Below are 19,868 nucleotides of genomic sequence, written 5' to 3'. Positions count from 1 at the left end.
TCCAAACTCAAACATACATCACCCTAATTAAATGTTTTTCTGTACTTTAATCACATTTAATTCCTTACTTTTAAAAAGAATACCAATATTATAATCACGCTATCGTGCAAAATAATTCCCGGCCTAACATCCAAAATATGCAGTGCCGAAAAGAAAACATGTTTAATACATTTAGGCATGCCTAGCGTAGCACAACCACATTATCTCTATGGATGGAAATTAACATCAAGCAACATCAAGGCTTAAACGTGAATTACTACTCTTGAATGCATGCACACAGTTCTTCTTTGCAAGAACTACATGAAACCTAGACATCAGACACCTTTGAAAAGCCATGGTCATGTATGAATAGGCATGAATATTTTTACCACATACTTTGGATAATAAGAGTAATTGTAAAATGATGTTGTATGACATTACACTGCAAAAGGAAAAGCCAGGAAAGGCAAAATGGACAAAAAGTACAATTTGAGTTAACTAGCTTATTTGCAGTATATTCTCAGCACAAGATTCAAGTACAAAACTCTGGGGAAGCTTGCGTCAAGCAGGCTTTCAGCTGTCATTCTGAAAGGAGATGCATATAAGAAATTCAGATCCCTCTGATTTCTCAGTTTGCCACAAGGCTAAGAAGGAATTTTATTCTTTACCTTTATATATTTCATTCAGCAAAGCTTATGAGGTGCTTGTATTAAATATTTATAGTCTTGTAACACTGTTACATATACTTGCTTCCAAAAATTTCAATATGTTAGGTCACATAAAAAGAAAAAAATTGGATTTAGCAAATAGAACTACTGTCACTTTCCTACTAGAAAGTGACAGAAATGTTTGATGAAATGTTAAACTTTTTTAGAACAAAAGGTTAAAAAAAGATCAGGTGTGGTTTTTCCTCAATTTTTAAAGGCTTTTGAATGACTTGCAACTAAATGCATAACTAAAGGGTAATGTTAATAAATCAAGTTTAGATTACTTTGCCACCTAATGTATTCATACTGAAGTTCCTACAATGAACCCAATCTACTGTGACACAATTTCATAATTGTACCATTAATGCTAATTATGTAGACATTTCATCCTATCCTCACCTGCAATCAGGTGATTCTTTCAAAAGTACTGGGTAATTTCCACACTAAATTGAATGATTATCCAAGTATGTACCACTAAGCTAATCTCTTGCAGAGAACAAAAAACTGCATTGCTGCTGCAGAGAGGAGTGAGAGCAATTCAAGACATGGCATTACTGTTGTGTATATAAGTCATTGCTCTGAGCTGAAAACTAGGGCAGCTTTGCCTTCCATTGTCTTGGATTAACAGCTCCACAGGAATTCAGCACCAGGATCAAGCTTTACTCTGTCTGCTAATGCACATAATTTGGTCTTACTGCAAGAATATAATACAACTTAGTGTAACAAAGTTAAGTACTACAAATGAAGTGACATATTTGTCTAGCAAATCCATTCTGTGTTTTTAACTGCAATTTAGTGTGGATGTTTAACTGTCTAAAATGTATCTCGCAAAACTGTATCTTGTGTAAAATAATTTTGTAAGATTCCACATCTTAATTTCTTGAATTTCTTGCTCATGTACAAGACAGTAAGAAATGTGCATTACAATTGCATACACAAAGCAAATTAATGGCTGGAACAAAGCCATTTCCAGCTGAAGTGCAGGGGTCTTGAATGAGGCCCTGGGTTTGCAGCAATACATAACCTAATACAATTAGGTGCAGTAAAAAAGTTGTCATGGCTTAAAAAAAAAAAAAGTGTGAGTCATCTCTTACCAGGGTCCCAGGTTTCATAGTGTTTGAAAGACCAAATTCCCCTACCGGTTTCATACTGGCACTACAAATACCAAGGCAGGTTTGTAGCAGATGACTGCAGAGAGATCTTTGGCAATCAGTAAAGATGTAAAAGATAACTGTGATAGTTATGACCTTTAATTTCTTAATATAGAACTAAGAAATACACGAGACAAATTTTGCTTCTGCATGACAATAATAAAGATCAGCATTCCCTTTCTGCACTAAGATACTCAAAATCATTCTAGTATTTATAAATAATTACCTTTTAGTTGAAGGATTCAGAGTATTAGTTTCACAAAGGTTGAAGTTCAGCATCTAAGTGACTCTGAATTTCCTCTTTCCATGCCCACAGGCACCAAAATCATTATCTCTCACTCTAATTGATTCCTATTTCCATGTTGTGTTAGTAGCAAAAGTCATCCTGACATGTTTGGGTCAAGTTTTTCAGGGAGAGGAAAGGAGTCAGCTAATCCAGCAAGACCCTTTTTGTCCTCAGTGAGGAGAAAAACACATATCTAGAACTCAGTAACCCCCACCCTCATGGCAATGACAAAAGGAATTTTGAAGTTCTCAAATGCCCTTTTGTCTCTTGATGCTTTTGACAGTACATATTTACTCAACTCCCATATCTTAAATGTCAATTATTCACAGTTGATAAATTTTTTGCAGTGTACTCCTTCAGTGCACGACACAACTGGCACTTACAGACACTGCAACATTTGAAACAAAATGCAAGCAGAAAGGAACCAGAGATAACATAAAACAAAGGATTCCAAATCCTTTCCAAGGTATTGAGAATGATATTTCTGTATTATTATAGCGTAACTGCCACAAAACCACCAGTTGTAATCTGAAGGTTTTAATGGATGAAGGAGCCATACATGGGGCTCCCACTGCAAGGTTTTATATTAGCTTTGAATTAATCTTCCCAGCCTTCCCAGTTGGCTCTTCAATTTTCCAAGAACACTGTAAGGTGACATACACATCACACCATGTTCAAATATCACTTTTGTAAGGACACAGAGGTTATGTTAACCCTACTGCCACAGCCTTGCATGAAGAAGGGCACATATTTGGGGCATATTTTAGGAGGCCAGATGCACAAACAACTGAATTCCAAGAGGCACATGACCATGGTACCAGCAAACCTGAATGCTTTGATACAAAGGCCTCGCATATGGTGGGTTTTGGCAGGAGTTTTTTTAATATTAGCTAATAGCAACATATTTTCCACATTCTGGAACTCAGAAAGCCTTCTAAAAAACTTGAAAATAAATCTTCATTAAACAAATTGTTTTTTCCAGCCAAATCTCATGGGTTTTTTGAAAAAAGGTTTCTGTATAGCCTGTAAATACTAACATAATTTTCAATTAAGACATGTTTGCTACTTTGAACATATCATTTCCACCCACCTGCAAGAAAGACATTGCTATAAAACAGTTTTGCACTATTTTCAATTTTGCCATCTCTGCAAAAAAAGAGTTAGATTTCTATAATCACCAGGTAGCGAAGATTTCTAGTTAAAGTAGAAACTTTAGTAACTTTTAAATAGTAGTTTTAACTATGCTTGTCCTTAGCATTACAGATTTTTACCTCATTTGTGAGAGTTCTAAGCTCACTGATATAGGACTTATCATCCTCAGTCTGCATCCCCATACACATCAGTGGAGCAGCCCACAGTAGGGTAACTCACGAGATCAGAACAACTGAAGAATAGGATTTTATTCCTAGGAAGAACAGGAAGTAAGACTCAAGCAAGAAAGTCAGAGTCAGATATAACACTTGTGTCTGGGAGCAGATTTAATGTTGATTCACCTGGTGAGGTGTGGCTTTCCATACTATCTTTTGCTGAAGTTAAATAACAAATTTTTTGATTGTAATAAATTTTCAGTGCTTGCAACATTGCCAGATCTACCATCTTTTACATTGCCAATATAAAATAATTCAGAAGAATACTTCAGTCAAATAGGGAAATTTGACTTCAGGGAAAGTACTCAAGTCCACTGTGTTTTTAAACCTATTCTTAAACAAACCTGGTATGTCTGTGCCTTGGATGAAGAACTATAAATTCAGCCAGAGTTTTCAAAAAATATACATTTTGCCTAAGAAAACGAGAATCGTAACCTCTGACAATATTAAAACGGAACTGAAAAATCAGATTAAGGACTGGAAAGAAAACCTTATTCAGCAACATATTTCCTCATCAAATATTAAATCAACACCATCTTATTTACCTTATTCACAATAATTATGTATTTAGAAATTTCTTCAAATTATAAGATGAATGGTCAAGCGTGGGAAAATAGCTGTAACGATGGAAATGTATTTATTCTTCTTAATATGTGGAAGTAAAATATATATTGGTCTATAGCAACTTAAAATGAGTTCTTACATCTACAACATAAGCTTTGCTTTTAAAAGGAGTATTAGTGTTGCACAGAGTAGAATCAAAAGGCTGAAATGACACTGCTGACTAATTCTGTTCAAAATGGGCAAGTTCTAAGTCTTCTAATAAAAAGAGGATCTACAGAGCCAGCAATAAACCAATTAAGTCTTAGTAGCTACAACTTTCTAAGGTTCCATCTGCTCTGTACGTGTGCTGCCCTGGGTCTTTGCCAGATCTGAGACCTAGGACTCTCTTCTGTATTGCCAGTAACACCACACTCCTGCTGTGCTCTGTCAACAGAGAAGTAGTGCCTGTTGGAATACAGAGGTGGTAGACTTGGTTATGTAGGATACAATTAATAAAGACAGTTTGGTAAATAAAAACTGAGATTGCTGGTCAAGAAGAATAGAAATTACAGATGAAAAAGAGGGCATGGAAATACAGCCAAAGCATTATATAATACCACTAGGGGAAACTAAAAATTACAACTTTTGGAACATCTGCTAAGAAGTAAAAGCAGAGTGAACACTGTAATAAACAGTCTTACAAGAAACTTGAAGAAAAACATTAAAAACTTTATATCATGATGGCTCCTGACAAATCTGCAAAGACAACAGATCTGGTAATATGAGGCATACTCAGAGGAGAGAGTAGCTTTGTAGGAGTATTTTTGTTGATGTTCACCATGGAAAAGAATGGTAAGAGTCAGAGCACTCCCTCTGGAGAATGGTCTATTTACAGCAGAAGCATTGTTAGAATGTGAAAAAAAAATAAAAAATTTTAAATGCTACCTGCTAGAATGAGGCAGCTATTTACTCCTTGAGCTTTGAAGAAACAATTAATGTTAGTGAAAAATGCAATAGCTGAACTACTTTAGATCAAATGGAACTTCTCATTTAAAACTGCCCTAGTACCATAGGGTAACAAACATCTTCCTCAAGAAGATTCTAAAACAAACACAGAACTACAGAGGAGTAAACTTGATATTTATACTGGATAAATTGTTCCTAGTAAGGCCAGAACAATTAAGGAATAAGTAAGTAAATATGATACCACATGGAAGAGTCACTGGGGCATTTGTAGAATAGTTGCACTTTGCAAATCTAATACAGCTTTAAGTTACAAAAGCATGTCCAGGACAGAAACTTGATTGACAGCATAGTGCATTTCAAAGGCACCCCCCAAAGCCTCCTAAAGAAAGTAATCTCTTAGAATAAAAGAAAATGTCCTGTGAATAAATCGCTGGTGAAAAGGCAGGAAATAATGGTGGACCTCAATGGTCAGCTTTCAGAGTGGACAGAACAACCAGAATAATGCCACAGGAACCTGTGCTTTTCAATGTATGTGGTGAGAAGATGTCCACAGATGTTATTCAGAACAGAAAAGATACAGATCAACTGCAAAAACATACAGGACTCCTTTATTGGGAGTGACTGGGAGGTGGAACAGGATATTAAATTTAATGTACATAAGTATAGTGTACATAAGCAAAACAAAAGGTGAACATGTCTCTAAATTTACACAGGCATTGACCTCTGAGCTCGTTATTCTCACTCACAGATAACTCCAAAATGTTAAGTTAGATTAGGCATACACAACATAAACAGTAAATTCAGTGCTCAGGAGACAAATAGGAATTATTAGGAAAGAAGCAGAGAACAAAACATCATGTGTACATGTGCTGCTGCCTGTGTTGGAGTCAACAGGCAGAGCTGGATGGCCTCAGTTTGTACAGGTTTTGTCCATGCTGTCAGGTAACAAAAGGAAAAACAAGACTGGTTAAAGAGACTTAGGGCACCAGGAAAGAGACAGAACATTTGCCACAGGTGGTATAGCATGGAAGAGGAGTGTACTGGGCATAATTGGCAATGTTTTCATGTCGGGGGAGGACACTAGGGGAATGAGTGTGGTCAGGGGATTGGAAAGCCATAAAAAGGGAGAAAAGGTTTAACAGAGGCAAGGGCTGCTTACCCTACGAGTTTGTGTGTTGGTTTCAATCCCAGAATCAGCATTTAGAAGTCAATTGACAAAATAAATTGGAAAATGTGTCCTTTAGAAGTCTACCTGCAATTAATTGAACATTCTAAACCTGACAGTATTTTTCACTTGAATCTCTCAGTTTATCTTCCCCTCACTAAAGTTCTGTGATGAACATCAAAACTATTGCACTCAAGACCTCTATCAAAACAGAAGATTCTGTTGTCAAAATCTTCATCTCCGTAGTGTGAAGTTTGAGGAATGGAACCTCATACTCTGTTTTCAGCAATGTGTCAACTCCTGAACTTTAGGGTTTTTTTCACGTAGGGTATAATCTGCTGTTAAGAAATACAAAGAAGAAAGTAGTACGAGTTTTAAATCAGAGTAAAATGCAAAAAATGAACAATGTTAAGATCTCACCTGGAGTAAGTATGAGCAAGAGGTATCTGCACTGGAACTCTCATTTTGTATCGTATTTTGTTGAGTAATAGCATCCTCTTTCTTTCGTTCCTTCTGCCCTGCTTCATCATCTTCATACTCATCAAGGCTCTAAAACGAAAAATATTTAGTTATCATTTAGAGTCTTTGTATGTTGCTTCACATGCTTCCCGTATTTCATAGAACTCATGCATCAGTAAATATCTTCAAATACTAATTTCATATTTCAGGAAAGTTTAATTAAATGTTTAAACACTATTCTTTCCAACTAATAGCTTTTTTTTCGTCACCACAGTAAGAAATAATCGAAACAAGATGCAATTTGACAAACATTTAGACAACACAGTGCGAGTTCAGTACTAATCCTGCTGCGAGCAGGAGCTTGGACTACACCTGAAGTTCCTTCCACTGGAATGATTCTACAATCCTGTTTGCCACGTGCAATTGCCATATGCAAACCTTTATACATAAGATATTTTCAGGAAATCCAGAAAAGGGGAGGGGAAAAAAAAAAGTTAATTGTATTCTTCACTCAACCACTGATCTTTTCTGACATAGTCGCAGCCTGTTGAGGTTGAAGTGTCAGTCTCAATCACCCATTTTAATTTTGGTCCCCTTGGTTTTCATTTTTTCTTTGAAAATTTACCATTGAAAATCAGTAATTTTTAAATTACTTAGGCAGTCATTAATTACAGTTTACACTTATATGTAACATTTTGACTCTTCAATATAAACATTTCATACTAGATTTGCTGAAATACTTGCTTAGAGAGGATTAAGTTTCTAAAGCACTGGCTGTTGTCAGGCCAGAGACAGAAAAAGTAAGTAGGCAAGTAAATCATAAAATAATCAGTATTACTCCCTCTGTTCTAGCTCAAAGCCACGTTAAGGCCAGGGTAGAAATGTGAGGACTCAACAAGCTTTGGGCTAAGTCAGCTATGTCTAGATCAGTCTATTAATTTAATGTACATATACTTATAGAAAGAAAAAAAACCCCACAAGCATATGGTTAGAAGATCAACAAAACAGACAAACCAAAAAAAAAAAAATTCTGACCATGACATCAAGCTGTTTGCTAGCACTCTACATTAGAACAAGAGATGTGTGAAACCTTGTTACAGAAACACAGGGAAATAATCAGTTTAAGACATCAGAAAAAGCTTCTAGATGAATGTACAGTATCTTGAAAAAGAGAGAACAGGACTAGCAGAGAACAAAGATGAATGTCAAATTATTTCAGTTGAAATTTCTAATGCAGAAAAAAAAAGTCAGTATTCTGAGGCTCAGATACTGACAATCTGTTATCATCTTACATAAAGGACACAAAACTAGTCAAAAGTATATAATGAGAATTCTGGAATATAGTATCTTTAAAAATAAAACCAGTATTATTCACTAGCTGAAAATAGCACTAGTATATCAAAAAGTAACTCCAGCTCCTCCAAAGCAAACACTATGGTGATACAAACCAGAAAGGGATATGTTTCCACAAGTGAACCTGAATAAAAGCCATTTAAACTCTCCACAGCAGTGCTCATGACAGCAACACTAATGCAATTTCACCGGTCTACTTCTAACCAACCTTTCAATGCAACTGATGCAGACCTGCTCCTGTCACTAAGAAAGGCATACTTAAAAGGTTGCTTTGGTTAAATCATTACAAAATGCAAAAACACCTTCAATGAGTTGTTTCTAATAAAATAATTACAAATATTTAATGTCATTCTTTTGGGTCCATTTATAACAAAGCATTTTAAAAACACTGTTATGGCACATTCTAGGAAATGATCTTTAAATCAACATCCTCTACCTTTCATAAACTGTAAAACTTTTAAATTTTGATAACAAACTTAGGTCCTAATTTATCCCATTATTGTATTAATCCATTATGAAGTGACACAATAAGAAAAAATAAGGCCTACTGCAACAAGAAGTGGAGTGATCTTCACCTCTTACAAAGCCAGCCTTGTTCAGAAAGAACTACAAGGCATGCAGAAGATATCATATAAATTTTAACCAGTGTCATGTAGATGAAGAATGAAACTGCGTTAGAAAAACAGAAACATTTTCAGATTGGTTTTCTGGTCTCCAAGTTGCCATGACAGAGAATGGAAACAGCTTTGCGTTTTCAAGGAAAAACATTCTTTAAGGAGAAAAATTAAGCTCAAATATCAATACTGTAGGAAAAAAGTCTTAGTAGTGACTAAGTAAGATAAGTGTACCTTTCTCCTACAATTCTCTCCTTCAGATAATACTTCTCATAAGCTTTCCAAAGACAATGAACATTTCATATAAATATTTTTCTCTGTATACAATTGCATCTGTAATGAAGAATGTTCTTCTTTAATATAAGATCACCTACTACTAACTATTTTTTTAGCAATTTTGAACAGGAACAAAATCTTGTATGAAAGTTCTAGCCACATAATTTTAAATTAAGCATTTTCAGTAAGGATTTGCCAGCAATGTTCATTCCCACTCTTTCCTTTCTTCTCAGGAAGGTTCAAGATCACTAAAGTCTGCAAATCAGTACTACTGGAAGGTATTCAACCATCCCAAAAAATCCATACTTCCAAGGTTAAAGGCCTTCTTCCCAAGCACGGAACAGTTGGCAAAACAGCTTATATAAATCTAATTCAGAGCATATAACCTCTGTTTTAAAGGCTCTGGGGGCTTGCTCCTCACTCCAGTTCCCTTCACTGCAGTAGGAGTCATGCCAGCTGAGGCCAGCACAAGTTTGAGTGGCTAGAACCACAGAAGCACCAGGTTTTTTATTACTTGTAAGGGAAGAGGTGGAAGAGTCATGAGCACAGGCTGATAGTCACCACCCACGTCTGGCATGGCACATTTGCCAGGGCTGCCAATGCCTTCCTGCCCTAAAGCAGTAGTCACTGTTAGAGGCTGTGGTTTCCCAAACACAAAGGTTATGTTCCCCTTCCAAACATGCCAGACACATCAACTCACAATGTTTACAAAATGAAGGCTGAGCACAAACCAACATGGTAACAACTACATAATTTAAACCTTTTACTGCCTTTTAGTAAGTTACTAAGTTTTGCTTCAATAACCATTAGCCTTAAAAAGGAAATCCACTTGTTTTGACTCGTGATGAAATAGGCTCTCTTATTGAAAATATCCTGCTTATGCACTTCATCTTCAATTGATTGCTAGCATCATTGCCATTTATGTTCTTAGCTAACTCTTAGAGTAATAAAAATCAATAAAACCACATTTCAGTTTGTGGGTGAGGGTTGATACATTATTATTGAAAAAATTAAAATGTTTAAAGTGTTGTTAGACACATTAAAAACTAGGTTTTTCCAAACTGCCCTGCAGCTGAAACTGCCTCAGCCCACAAGACATTTCAATCAACTGGATTACTGTGTTGCTCACATTGCAGGCTCTCTCAAATACTGCACTTTGCTGTAAAAACTAATTTCCCATCATTGAAAAAGACTTAAGTACAGCAATTACTTTCTCTGTCAGCACAGCAGAGAAATGGACTTGTAACCACTGAGGTGTAATTCTGACCCATTATATAATTCTTTCTGTCTATTCCCTTTCCTCTGATTTTTTATTTTGCCACTAGGCACATACCATTTCAGATTCTTGTTTTCCATTAATATCATCTGAGTTTTGTATAGCAGATATTCAATGTGACATTCCCACATCTGATCTTAATATAAGGAATCCACAGAAATTTTTTAGGTTTTCTAGGATTTCAGTAAATGTTTGAAGCTGTAGTATAAACATTTTTCTGTAAACCTCTAGTATGGAAAATGCAAGCAGAATAAGATGCTTTTGAAAGAATCAGACTGAGGAAAGAAACTGCCACAAAGACTGGAGTGCCACACTCCAGCACACCACCACCTCCAATTTAAGGAGACATCGTAAAAAGAACATTTCTAATGGTTCACTACTTTGCTTCCTATAAATATTTGTGCATTGCTAAGAACAAGCAAAAACTGGGGAAGGGCTGTCTTTTCCCTGGAAAGAAGCAGTATTCCTATCCTGTTCAGATCAGTTTATGAGTGTGCACAAGCTGCTCTCACAACAAGAAATCGTGCTGAGTCAGAATGTCCTCGTTCCCATCCCCCTTCCTGCACCAACCTGCTTCTGCCTTGGAGTTCTGCTGGCCGAGCACATAACTGAGGGCTTCCCAGTCCATTTCATGAAAGGTCAGGCAGGTTAGTTTCAGCAGTTTTAATTAGCTTAACTGATTTTGCCTGAACCAGATACAAGCCCATTCAAACTATTTATTTTGCAGAACTCCCAGAATGATGTTGTGCTACATCAGCTTTTTGAAAATAATGAGCACTTGAGATAATACCATATTTAACCAGTACAACAAGATGTGCAAGTAGACATGTACTCTCAGTAAAACTCCATGTTCAGCTTCATATTGGGCAATAAACAGAAACTTACATCACAAGCATCATCGGCTTTCTTGATGGGCTTTCTTAGCTTAACCATGGTAGTAATGCAGGAAAGGCAACAAATTGAGGCATCTTCCCATTCCCCCAAAACAACTTCAAACAATTTTAAAAGGCAATTTTAAAAAATCAGTTTTACCATAAGGATAGTCCCCATACTGAGAAAAAGGTCGACGTGCGCTATCACAACTTCATCTCAAGACACCATAAAACTGCAAAGGTTTCTATTAAATGTAAAAATTTTCTAAAAGTTTCCATGGTAGAAATACAAGACAAGATATAAGAATTGCTTTTAACTCTGAAAAAAACTTATCCAGGCAATTAAATACTGCAACATACATTTTGGAATTGAACATTATCTTTCCCTTGGCTGAATATTCAGATAAATCTGGAAAATTAAAACTACAAATAAAAGACAAGTGTTTCACATATTATTTCTCTATCATCATTCTTCTTACTGCAACACAGAACCAAATGCTTCCTTGCTTTACCATGCACAACTTAGATATCAGTTAATATCTTTGATATTAATGGTTTTAATACCTTTGATATCAGCTAAATACCATCTTCCTACTTTGCATAGTATCAAATCCTTCTGTCAGTGCCTCCCATCAAAACCAAACAAAAATCCGAACTTCTATGATTTAAGATTGCATAACTTCTCCCCTCTGAAATGCTGATTTTAATCATATTTGTAACACATCCTTATTACACTGTCCAACCAGTACCCAAAATATTTAAGTAAAACAAGTTTAGAGTGATAAAATCTTTTTATTGGAATGACAGTATAATTGGAAAAATTGCATCTTTTTCACTCTGCAAACCTTTCATCATATTTCACTTGCTGAAGTGCTTTTCTTTGCAAGTTGAAAACCATCCCTATAGAGGTGAAAATAAAAAATGTTATTCCTAGGAGCTGCCTAAAACATACAAACAGTTTTATGAATTACCCAGCTAAAGACTTTATTTTTTTAGGACTTCAATTCTCACATTAAGAAAGTCCAGAAAAGTATACTGAACTCCAACACCTTATCTGCATGACTTTTGTGCACTTTTAAAGTCTACATCTCTAACTGGAGCAGTCCAGTATCAACCACTAGTATAATCACAAGCATGGATTTTTAACATAGAAGAAGAGCCAAGGCAGGAATCTTTGGTATCTGAGATCAAAAGAGACCCTAGGACAACAATGGGTCAGTGCCCAGCAGGTGGGCCAGAGCACAGCTGACTGCAGCCACAGGATTCGCTCATCCTTGACCATGCTGCCAACAAAAAAAATCCTAAAAGACAAGCATCACAGAGATCAGTGAAATGCACATCTTGTGCTACAAAATTCACAGCATTCCTGATTGTAAGTCACATTTACATTTTTTTGAACTCTATCCTTTTCTAACCCATAGTAAGAATTTATAAGTATCTACTTTGTACATTCAATTATATTCCAGAGCAAATACAATTTAAAGTCTCAAAATCCTCTTAGAAATGTTTCAGGAAAAAAAACCCAGCATATTTGTATGTATTAAGAGTAAAATTACAAAGTATTTTGAATTCTTTTAAAGCTTTATGTAAAACATCAACTGCATCAACACCAGAATGTCAATTATCCCTCATTATAATAACAAAAAGCAGCAATGTTTGCAGTTTGTTATTCATCAAAATACACTGTTTGGTCACCAGTGTTTTCAAGCATGCCACAAGAATGAGTTCAAAAGTCAAATGTTTAACTTAAACTAATCACCAAAAAATCCTTTATCACAAGGCTTGTCAAGAATGATTGGTGGTTATGCTTAATTTAACTACTTAGTACATGATAAGAAAGTCACAGAATAAAATTCCAGGGATACAGGAAAACTTGTCTTGTAAAAGACAAGCTCTCTAGCATTATTAAAATATTTCTAGAAGAGAGAGACACATAATGAAAATTATGGTTTGGCAAACTATCAGAATTCAGCACCTATTTAATGCTGAACTCATGGTTAGCATTTTAGAGCTCTTCTGACTGATCAACACCTAAGAACAGAAGTATCAAGCAGCAACAATGACTGAGTATCCTTATGCAATGACATCCAACTGCTTACACCTGTTCCACATGGAAATTATTATATTACTAAAATTATGACTCCTCCAGAAGTCCCAATCCCATGCTTTTAAAAAGAAAATGAAAACATCAAATAAAGGGTCTAAGTAAAAAAGCAGCCAAATCTTCCTAATGCTGTTGGTATGATCTGACTTTCAGAAGTCTAGGGTCCTTACATAGCACATCTCGGTGTACTAAGAGTGAAAATAAACATCCTGCTCCTCATTCAAATTTTGCACACCACTCCTTACTTCTATTTTGATAGTAACATGTCTTTTCCCTCCTCTGCTGACAGTGGACATCTCACATAGTGTTAATAAAAACTACATTATCCACACAGAAATCACTAATAGTGTTGAACACATGAATCCAAAAGTTACAGAAATGGCCTCAAAAATCACACACACGGAGAAGTGGAGTCAGTCACCAAACCAGTCTCATTAACCTCCTAACTAACATTCTGAAATTAATGCATACTATCTGAAACAAAGATGGTAAATTGTGGTTGAGCAGAAGAAATTTGATAAAACGAAGTTTGCCGGGTTCAGCCAGGGGGAAAAAGAGTTCTGTTAAAAATACTTGCACAGAAGAAATATTTATCAGTTTGCATCGTGCCACAGATGTTCAGAAACAACAATCACAGACTGCAAGAGTAGAAAAGAGAATTCTGACTGGATGTATAGAAAACAAGTGATCATTTACACACTTGACACTGGTCTAAACTATTTTTTCTATTAAACTTGCTCCTGTATTAGATAATATTTTAGGAGATATTGGTGTTAGAGGGCATGTAAACAACAGCTGAACAAAAGCCACTCAAACAACAGATTATGGAGTAAAAGTTTCTGTAATCACCATCACTTTGACTTTCATTGCCATGTATTTCTGACAGAACTTAGCAAACAGAAACAGTGCTCCAAATGAAAGATTTATGGTCAAGAAGCAAAAGACCACACAGATTGATCACCCTTCTCTTTAAATCCACAGAATCAGGGGGAAAAAAAAATCTTGGAGAAGATTAGCACGCTATTTTCAAAACAGAATTATTCCTTTTAATGTATCCATATATCACAGAAGAATATTCTCTCACCCTGTACATCTACAGTACTTCTGAAGAGAAATAAAAATGAGATCAGTCCTTGAAAAATGTTCTAAAAAAGACCAAACAAACAGGTTAATCAGTGGAACTGTGTTTCTAACTATGTTGTCCCCTAAAACATGCAGTTTGTAGCCATTTATGCTGTCTGAATATCAATATTTAATTTTTTTTTAATGCAGTACCTTCATAGGATTCTGCTCTCTTGCCTAATGGGTTAGTTGTCATTTTTCTTAGTCTACTCACTGAATCTCATTCATGATTTACATACAGTGGGTGTGGGATTGGTCAAACTAAACAAAGGCAAAAAGACTGATGAAAACCAACTGAGCACAGACAAGCCAGGACAACAGATTCAGAACCAATCCCAAAGGGAAAAAGAAAACTTGGGCAGAATACTTTTTTGAGAGTTGTACTACACTTCTCATTTAGGAGTGAGATCTTCTCAATCTACAAAAGACCTGATAAAAATATCAGTCAGATTTTCTGCTCTCCCACATGCTTCTTTTGAGCCCTAGTACAGGTAAATGTACTAACCAGAGAGAGATGGACTCTACATTCATCTGTGGGGCAGAAAACGAAAAGTAGTACTGGAAAAGCAGCTCAGATACAATAGGCACTTATATGGATGAAAGAAAAAAAAGTTTCAATTTGATTTCCAAGGCAATAAAAAAGAACTTTTGATGGGCTCGGCACTGTTGTCAGGAACAGAGAGCACTGAGTGAAACTGCAGACAGAAAAATCATATGTGGTAGTGAAGCCTCCCTAGGACAGGTATAAGCAGGTAAGATCAAAAAAGTTCAAAGTTGTTCCTGAAGTCAATATTTTAACTATTTCTTGGGAGAACACCTTATACATACAAACTAATCCTAGTGACAATTCTGTGAAGCTGTTTCCAAACCTAGACTTCTGAAATGACTTTTTAGCTCTGCATTTGGAGGGATGTCCAAAGTTCTCGATGGAAATCCAGTCCAGGTTCCCATAGTGCAATCTCACATGCTAACAGCCTAAGAGTCTTCAGTTACCTCTACTTGTATCCTTGCTTCTTTTGGAAACTGAGCTCAGAAATCACAAATCTTTTGTACCCGTATCTTTTTGAAGTCACTAGTGCTGCCTGGTGTGTGCATGTTGTGTCCCAGACAATAATTAATACTGAGCAATAGATTCTTTAGGACATCAAAGTTGCACAAGTGTGAGGGGGTTAACTCAAGCTTGCTACAAGTGAAATATGCAGATTAGTTGCCACAGTAATTCAAGGACTAGACAAAACAGGCAGTTACCCTTCCACCTAAGCAGTCAGCACTGTATACAGCCCTGAGCCAGCTCAGCAGGTGTTTGACTCTTCCCATTCAAAAGCTCTGTGAGGAACTAAGGGAACTGCAGCATTGACTTGGGAGTGAGCAGGAGAAAGCGTGGGAGACAAAGAGCTGTGGGAAAGGCTCACAGAAAGAACAAGTAGCTGATGCCTGGTGAGAGGGAGTTACTCAAGTAAACAGATATTACAGCAGCAAAAATAAGCAAGCAAGCAAAGGACACAGCTGTTTCAATTGGTCTGAGAAGCAAAACTACACAAGGTACTTATTTTTTGTAGTCTGTCACTGTCAGAGTGAGCTGCCTAGTTTCCCTGCAACATGCGTCCAAAAATTTTCATATTTTGATTACCAGGTCTAAGAGCTGGGCACATTCCATTTCCAGTAGGTAAGAAAAACTAGGACTTCAGGGTGGGAACATGCAAATCGACAAGACCTTGCCACTAAAGAGTATTTCATGTGCACACTAAACAGTATCAACAAGTTCAAGTAGCTTAGTACAAAAGTAGCATTTGAACATGATGACCTCAGAACAGAGAACAACATGCATAGACACAAAACCAAATCCATTCAGGTGTGAGGAAATCCTTGTATAGGATCATCATGGGAGGAATGAGTCACGTCACACAGTTCAAAACAACTTAACTAACTGGAACCTTACAGTACTGTAACTCATTCTATAAGAGAGCAATGCTATTTCTGCAGGAAATCAAACCAGAACAAAGCATGAATAAACAAAGCACAGAAAATGCTGGACAAATAAAAGCTTACATTCACAAGTGTAGAATTTATACAAAAATATACATTATTGCTATTTTAATTGTTGAGTGACTGATAAAGTTTTGGGGGTTTTTTAGCTATTGAGTTACTGGTATACAATACAGTTGTATCTTGTATTGTATCTTGGCCAGGTCCTCAGGAATCAATTATTTGTATGTGACCCCATCTAGACACAGACGACAGCTCAAGCAAAGAGCCTGACCCCAGACAGCTCAAGCAAATCATTGAGATTTCAGCTCATAAACCATTTATTATCTTGATTTGTAACATCAAATGCAACGTGCATTTCTCAACTTCAAAATAGGAATATTGGGTAAAGTCGTCTCTTCTGAAATACTCAGAAACCTGCCCATTGTTGGTGACTGGGAAACTTTGCTACAAGGTGACATGGATTTGCTCTGTGCTCCAGACTCAAGGCACTGGCAAGAGTGTCCCTTGCGGAGGCACAGAACAGAAGGGCTACACCCCTTCCCCCCTTCTATTCGTGTAATGAAAGCATGAGGTTAAGGTTGAGACTGATGCAAAATTAACATGCATCATGCTTGCCATGGTAACTGTTCACATGCATTGTTTTCTGCAGACCAAACTGTGGTAAACACAAGGTAATTCAAGCTTTACCATGCCTCAGTGAAAGAAAGGTAAACAATTACAGGCATCCTGTAGGTACCACAGGGTAGCAGCATTCATTCCGTTACCATGGAGCAGCCCTGAGCCATTGCTGGGTCCAGCCCTGTCATTCTGACCAACGAGGACAAGGAGAGGAATTTACATGAGCTGACAACACTGGAAATGGGATTCCATTCAATTTGTCTCGTGTAATTACCTATCACAGCCAAATGACAGTTAAAACCAGACTCTCTTACTTTGATTTAAAGAATCTTAATAAAAAGAAAAGCCTTTCAAATATAAATTGGTGCTCCTGTAGGGATCTTCACGTTGTTAACAAGAGAACACTCACATGCAAAAACAACAAAACAAATCCCCCTCAGCCACTGCTACACTTATAGTCCAATCCAAACCAGAGGAAAGCAAGTAAAGAAGTATCCGAGGAAGAGTCAGGAATGAGGATTCTGCTGTTCGCGTTATTAAAACATGCTTTTAATTTCTCAGACTACAAGCTAAAGCCTGTAATAACGTTGCTTGGAAAACAGAAGGCTGAGTGAGCATCTGAGGGTGAAAAGGAATGTTTTTACAGGCGCAGTTAGTAAATACCACTGGCTCCTGCAGACATTCTTCCTTAAATGGAAATTAACATGGCTTTAGGTTAGAAAAGAATCTCTTGATACAATAGATGTGATAGTGTAGCTATTAACCTGTTAGCACCTGCACTAACCGAAACAAAAATTAGCAGAAGGCTTTATGGAAACAGTTTTCTGTTCAGTAAGTGTTTAAAACCCTTTCCCTTCCCTGCCACACGATTCTTGGCTGTATATCTGGAAGAGCAAGGAATCCTAAAGCCTCACAAACAATTTTAAAATAATGTGGAAACACAAAGTTTCTTTGCATATCTATGACTAACAGTGTGAGGGGACTAGACAATTTAAAGAAAGGAAATTACTCCAGATACAATCAGAACTGAACCTTCATCCCAAAGTTGAGCCAAACTTTATTGCAATCCCGAAATAACTGCATTGCTTTGATTTTATTTCTACTTCCTATATTTTATTTCCATGTCCCCCTGCAACTGCTTTTTCCAGCCAAGAAAACAAAGACTTCTCCCTCCCCCAAAATTCCTAAGAAATTTAACAACATAATGGCAAGGGCTGAGGTTCCACAACAGCTCAAATCAGCAAGTCCCATTTAGCTATACTCCAACTCTCCCTCTTTCCTGCTCCTGCACAAGGGCATCTACCAGTCCTCTGCATCCCCTCTGCTGACACTGGCAAATCATGTCAGGATAATTTCCTAGCAGAAAGAATCTATACAAGAAGTGAACAATACCTTGTACATCCTGGTCTAGTTAACTATAGGATCAAATGGGTGCCAGGACCAGCACAAGCAAGTCAGGTAAAAGAAAGCATCTAAAGCAGTCTGGACATGGAAAAGGATAAAGTCCCACAAAATTAAAACCTCAGCAATTCAACCCAGAGAAATAGGGGTTCAACAGAAATTCATCTAAGAGTACGTACTAACATTTCACATTATAAACTATTTTGGGATATAAATAGTGTCCCTGACAACACAAACACCTATTTCCATCTATTTTTAGAGGGAGACAAACTACTGATTCAGACTTTGGAGCTCCAATACAAGGCCCAGGTGACTTCTTGAAATTGCAGGCTCTGTGTGTTACAGAACAGTTTTCCCCTTGCAACCTGCACAGCTGCTATTACTCTTAAGTTGAAAAAGGAGGAATTCTACAGAGTTGCAGAGCTCATCCATCCAAGTACTGGAAACTTCACCACCATGCCACATCATAGCATAGCCCACCAAAAAGTCAAAGACTGGATTAACACACTCCATCTCACATGTTCTTCTTGGCTCCGCATGCAGCAGGGCCATTGCAACTCAAAGAAAACTGCAACACAAACACAAACGAGCAGAACAGAGAGACAAGAACAAGCTGGACTTAACTGCCTTATCCAACACAAACAGCATGAAGTCAGAAATACCTACAGTCTGGTCAAACACCCTAGTCTCATCTTCTGTTCACCCTGATGCCTGCACTGCCATCCTTCTGTCTTGGCACATTTACCTATTCAGGAAGTGATCCCACCGTAAATGGATTTTGATTAATCCCAAAAATGTTAATCTTCAGACCTGCCACTCACCCTATTATTACAAAATGTTCACAACCCAACTGACAGCACAAGGACCTGGCCTAACTCCATGTGAAATTTGGAATTAATTATCCCCTCTTGGCACAATATACAGAAGCACATTAAATATGTATACCTTGTATACATAGCATACCTCACAAAAGTCACTTCTCCTACTAACATATGCAAGTCACTTTAGAAAAAAAATATCCATTAACAACAAGACCACAAAGGATCATAATACAGGTACTGCACCATGCCCTATGTTGCTAGTATTTTAGTATTCTCTTATTTTTACATGGCTTACAAATATAAAAATAAGGTATTGATAATTTAGCTGCAGAAGTTTATGCCTGGAATATAAGTGGGGCCTAGGATTTTTCTGGCTATCTTTATTTCTATAAAATGTAGTATCTTATTAAATGGAGTTAGGATAATGAAAGGCTCTGACTCTCTTCTGTAGCTCCTTCTCTATTTATGGTTTGTGATTGAACACTGTTTCTAAACTGTGGAGAGGGAAGCAAGGTGCAGGTACATCTATGCATTTTCATACCAAGCACCCACAAAGGCTTTCATGGTCATTCACTGATACAAAATGGTGTAAGAAAAGTTTTCTCCCAAAATCTCAGCTCACATTGTAAACAACCAACTTGGTTAGCAAAAACAAAAACATACCTTCCATATAGGATGCAGAATGATTCATTTATGCATTTCCTTCAACCTAGTAAGATTTTATTGCAAGAACAACAAGTACACTACAGAAAAAAAAACCAAGAACATACAAAAAGCCACATCCAAAAAAGGGGTATAG

At 36.8% G+C, this 19,868-nt stretch overlaps 1 protein-coding gene across 1 annotated transcript in view; it reads right to left on the bottom strand.

The window, feature by feature from the left end:
• Nucleotides 1-19,868, bottom strand: part of PAWR (pro-apoptotic WT1 regulator) — a 70,936-nt gene that overhangs the window by 27,918 nt on the left and 23,150 nt on the right. Inside the window, exon 2 of the mRNA XM_033059119.1 lies at nt 6,585-6,713. Coding sequence (XP_032915010.1) covers nt 6,585-6,713 — 129 coding nt within the window. The remainder of the gene's footprint in view (nt 1-6,584; nt 6,714-19,868) is intronic.

Source organism: Catharus ustulatus, chromosome 4 (assembly GCF_009819885.2).
Source record: "Catharus ustulatus isolate bCatUst1 chromosome 4, bCatUst1.pri.v2, whole genome shotgun sequence".
In the NCBI taxonomy this organism is placed as follows: Eukaryota; Metazoa; Chordata; class Aves; order Passeriformes; family Turdidae; genus Catharus; species Catharus ustulatus.
This window is presented reverse-complemented; position numbering and strand designations above follow the sequence as displayed.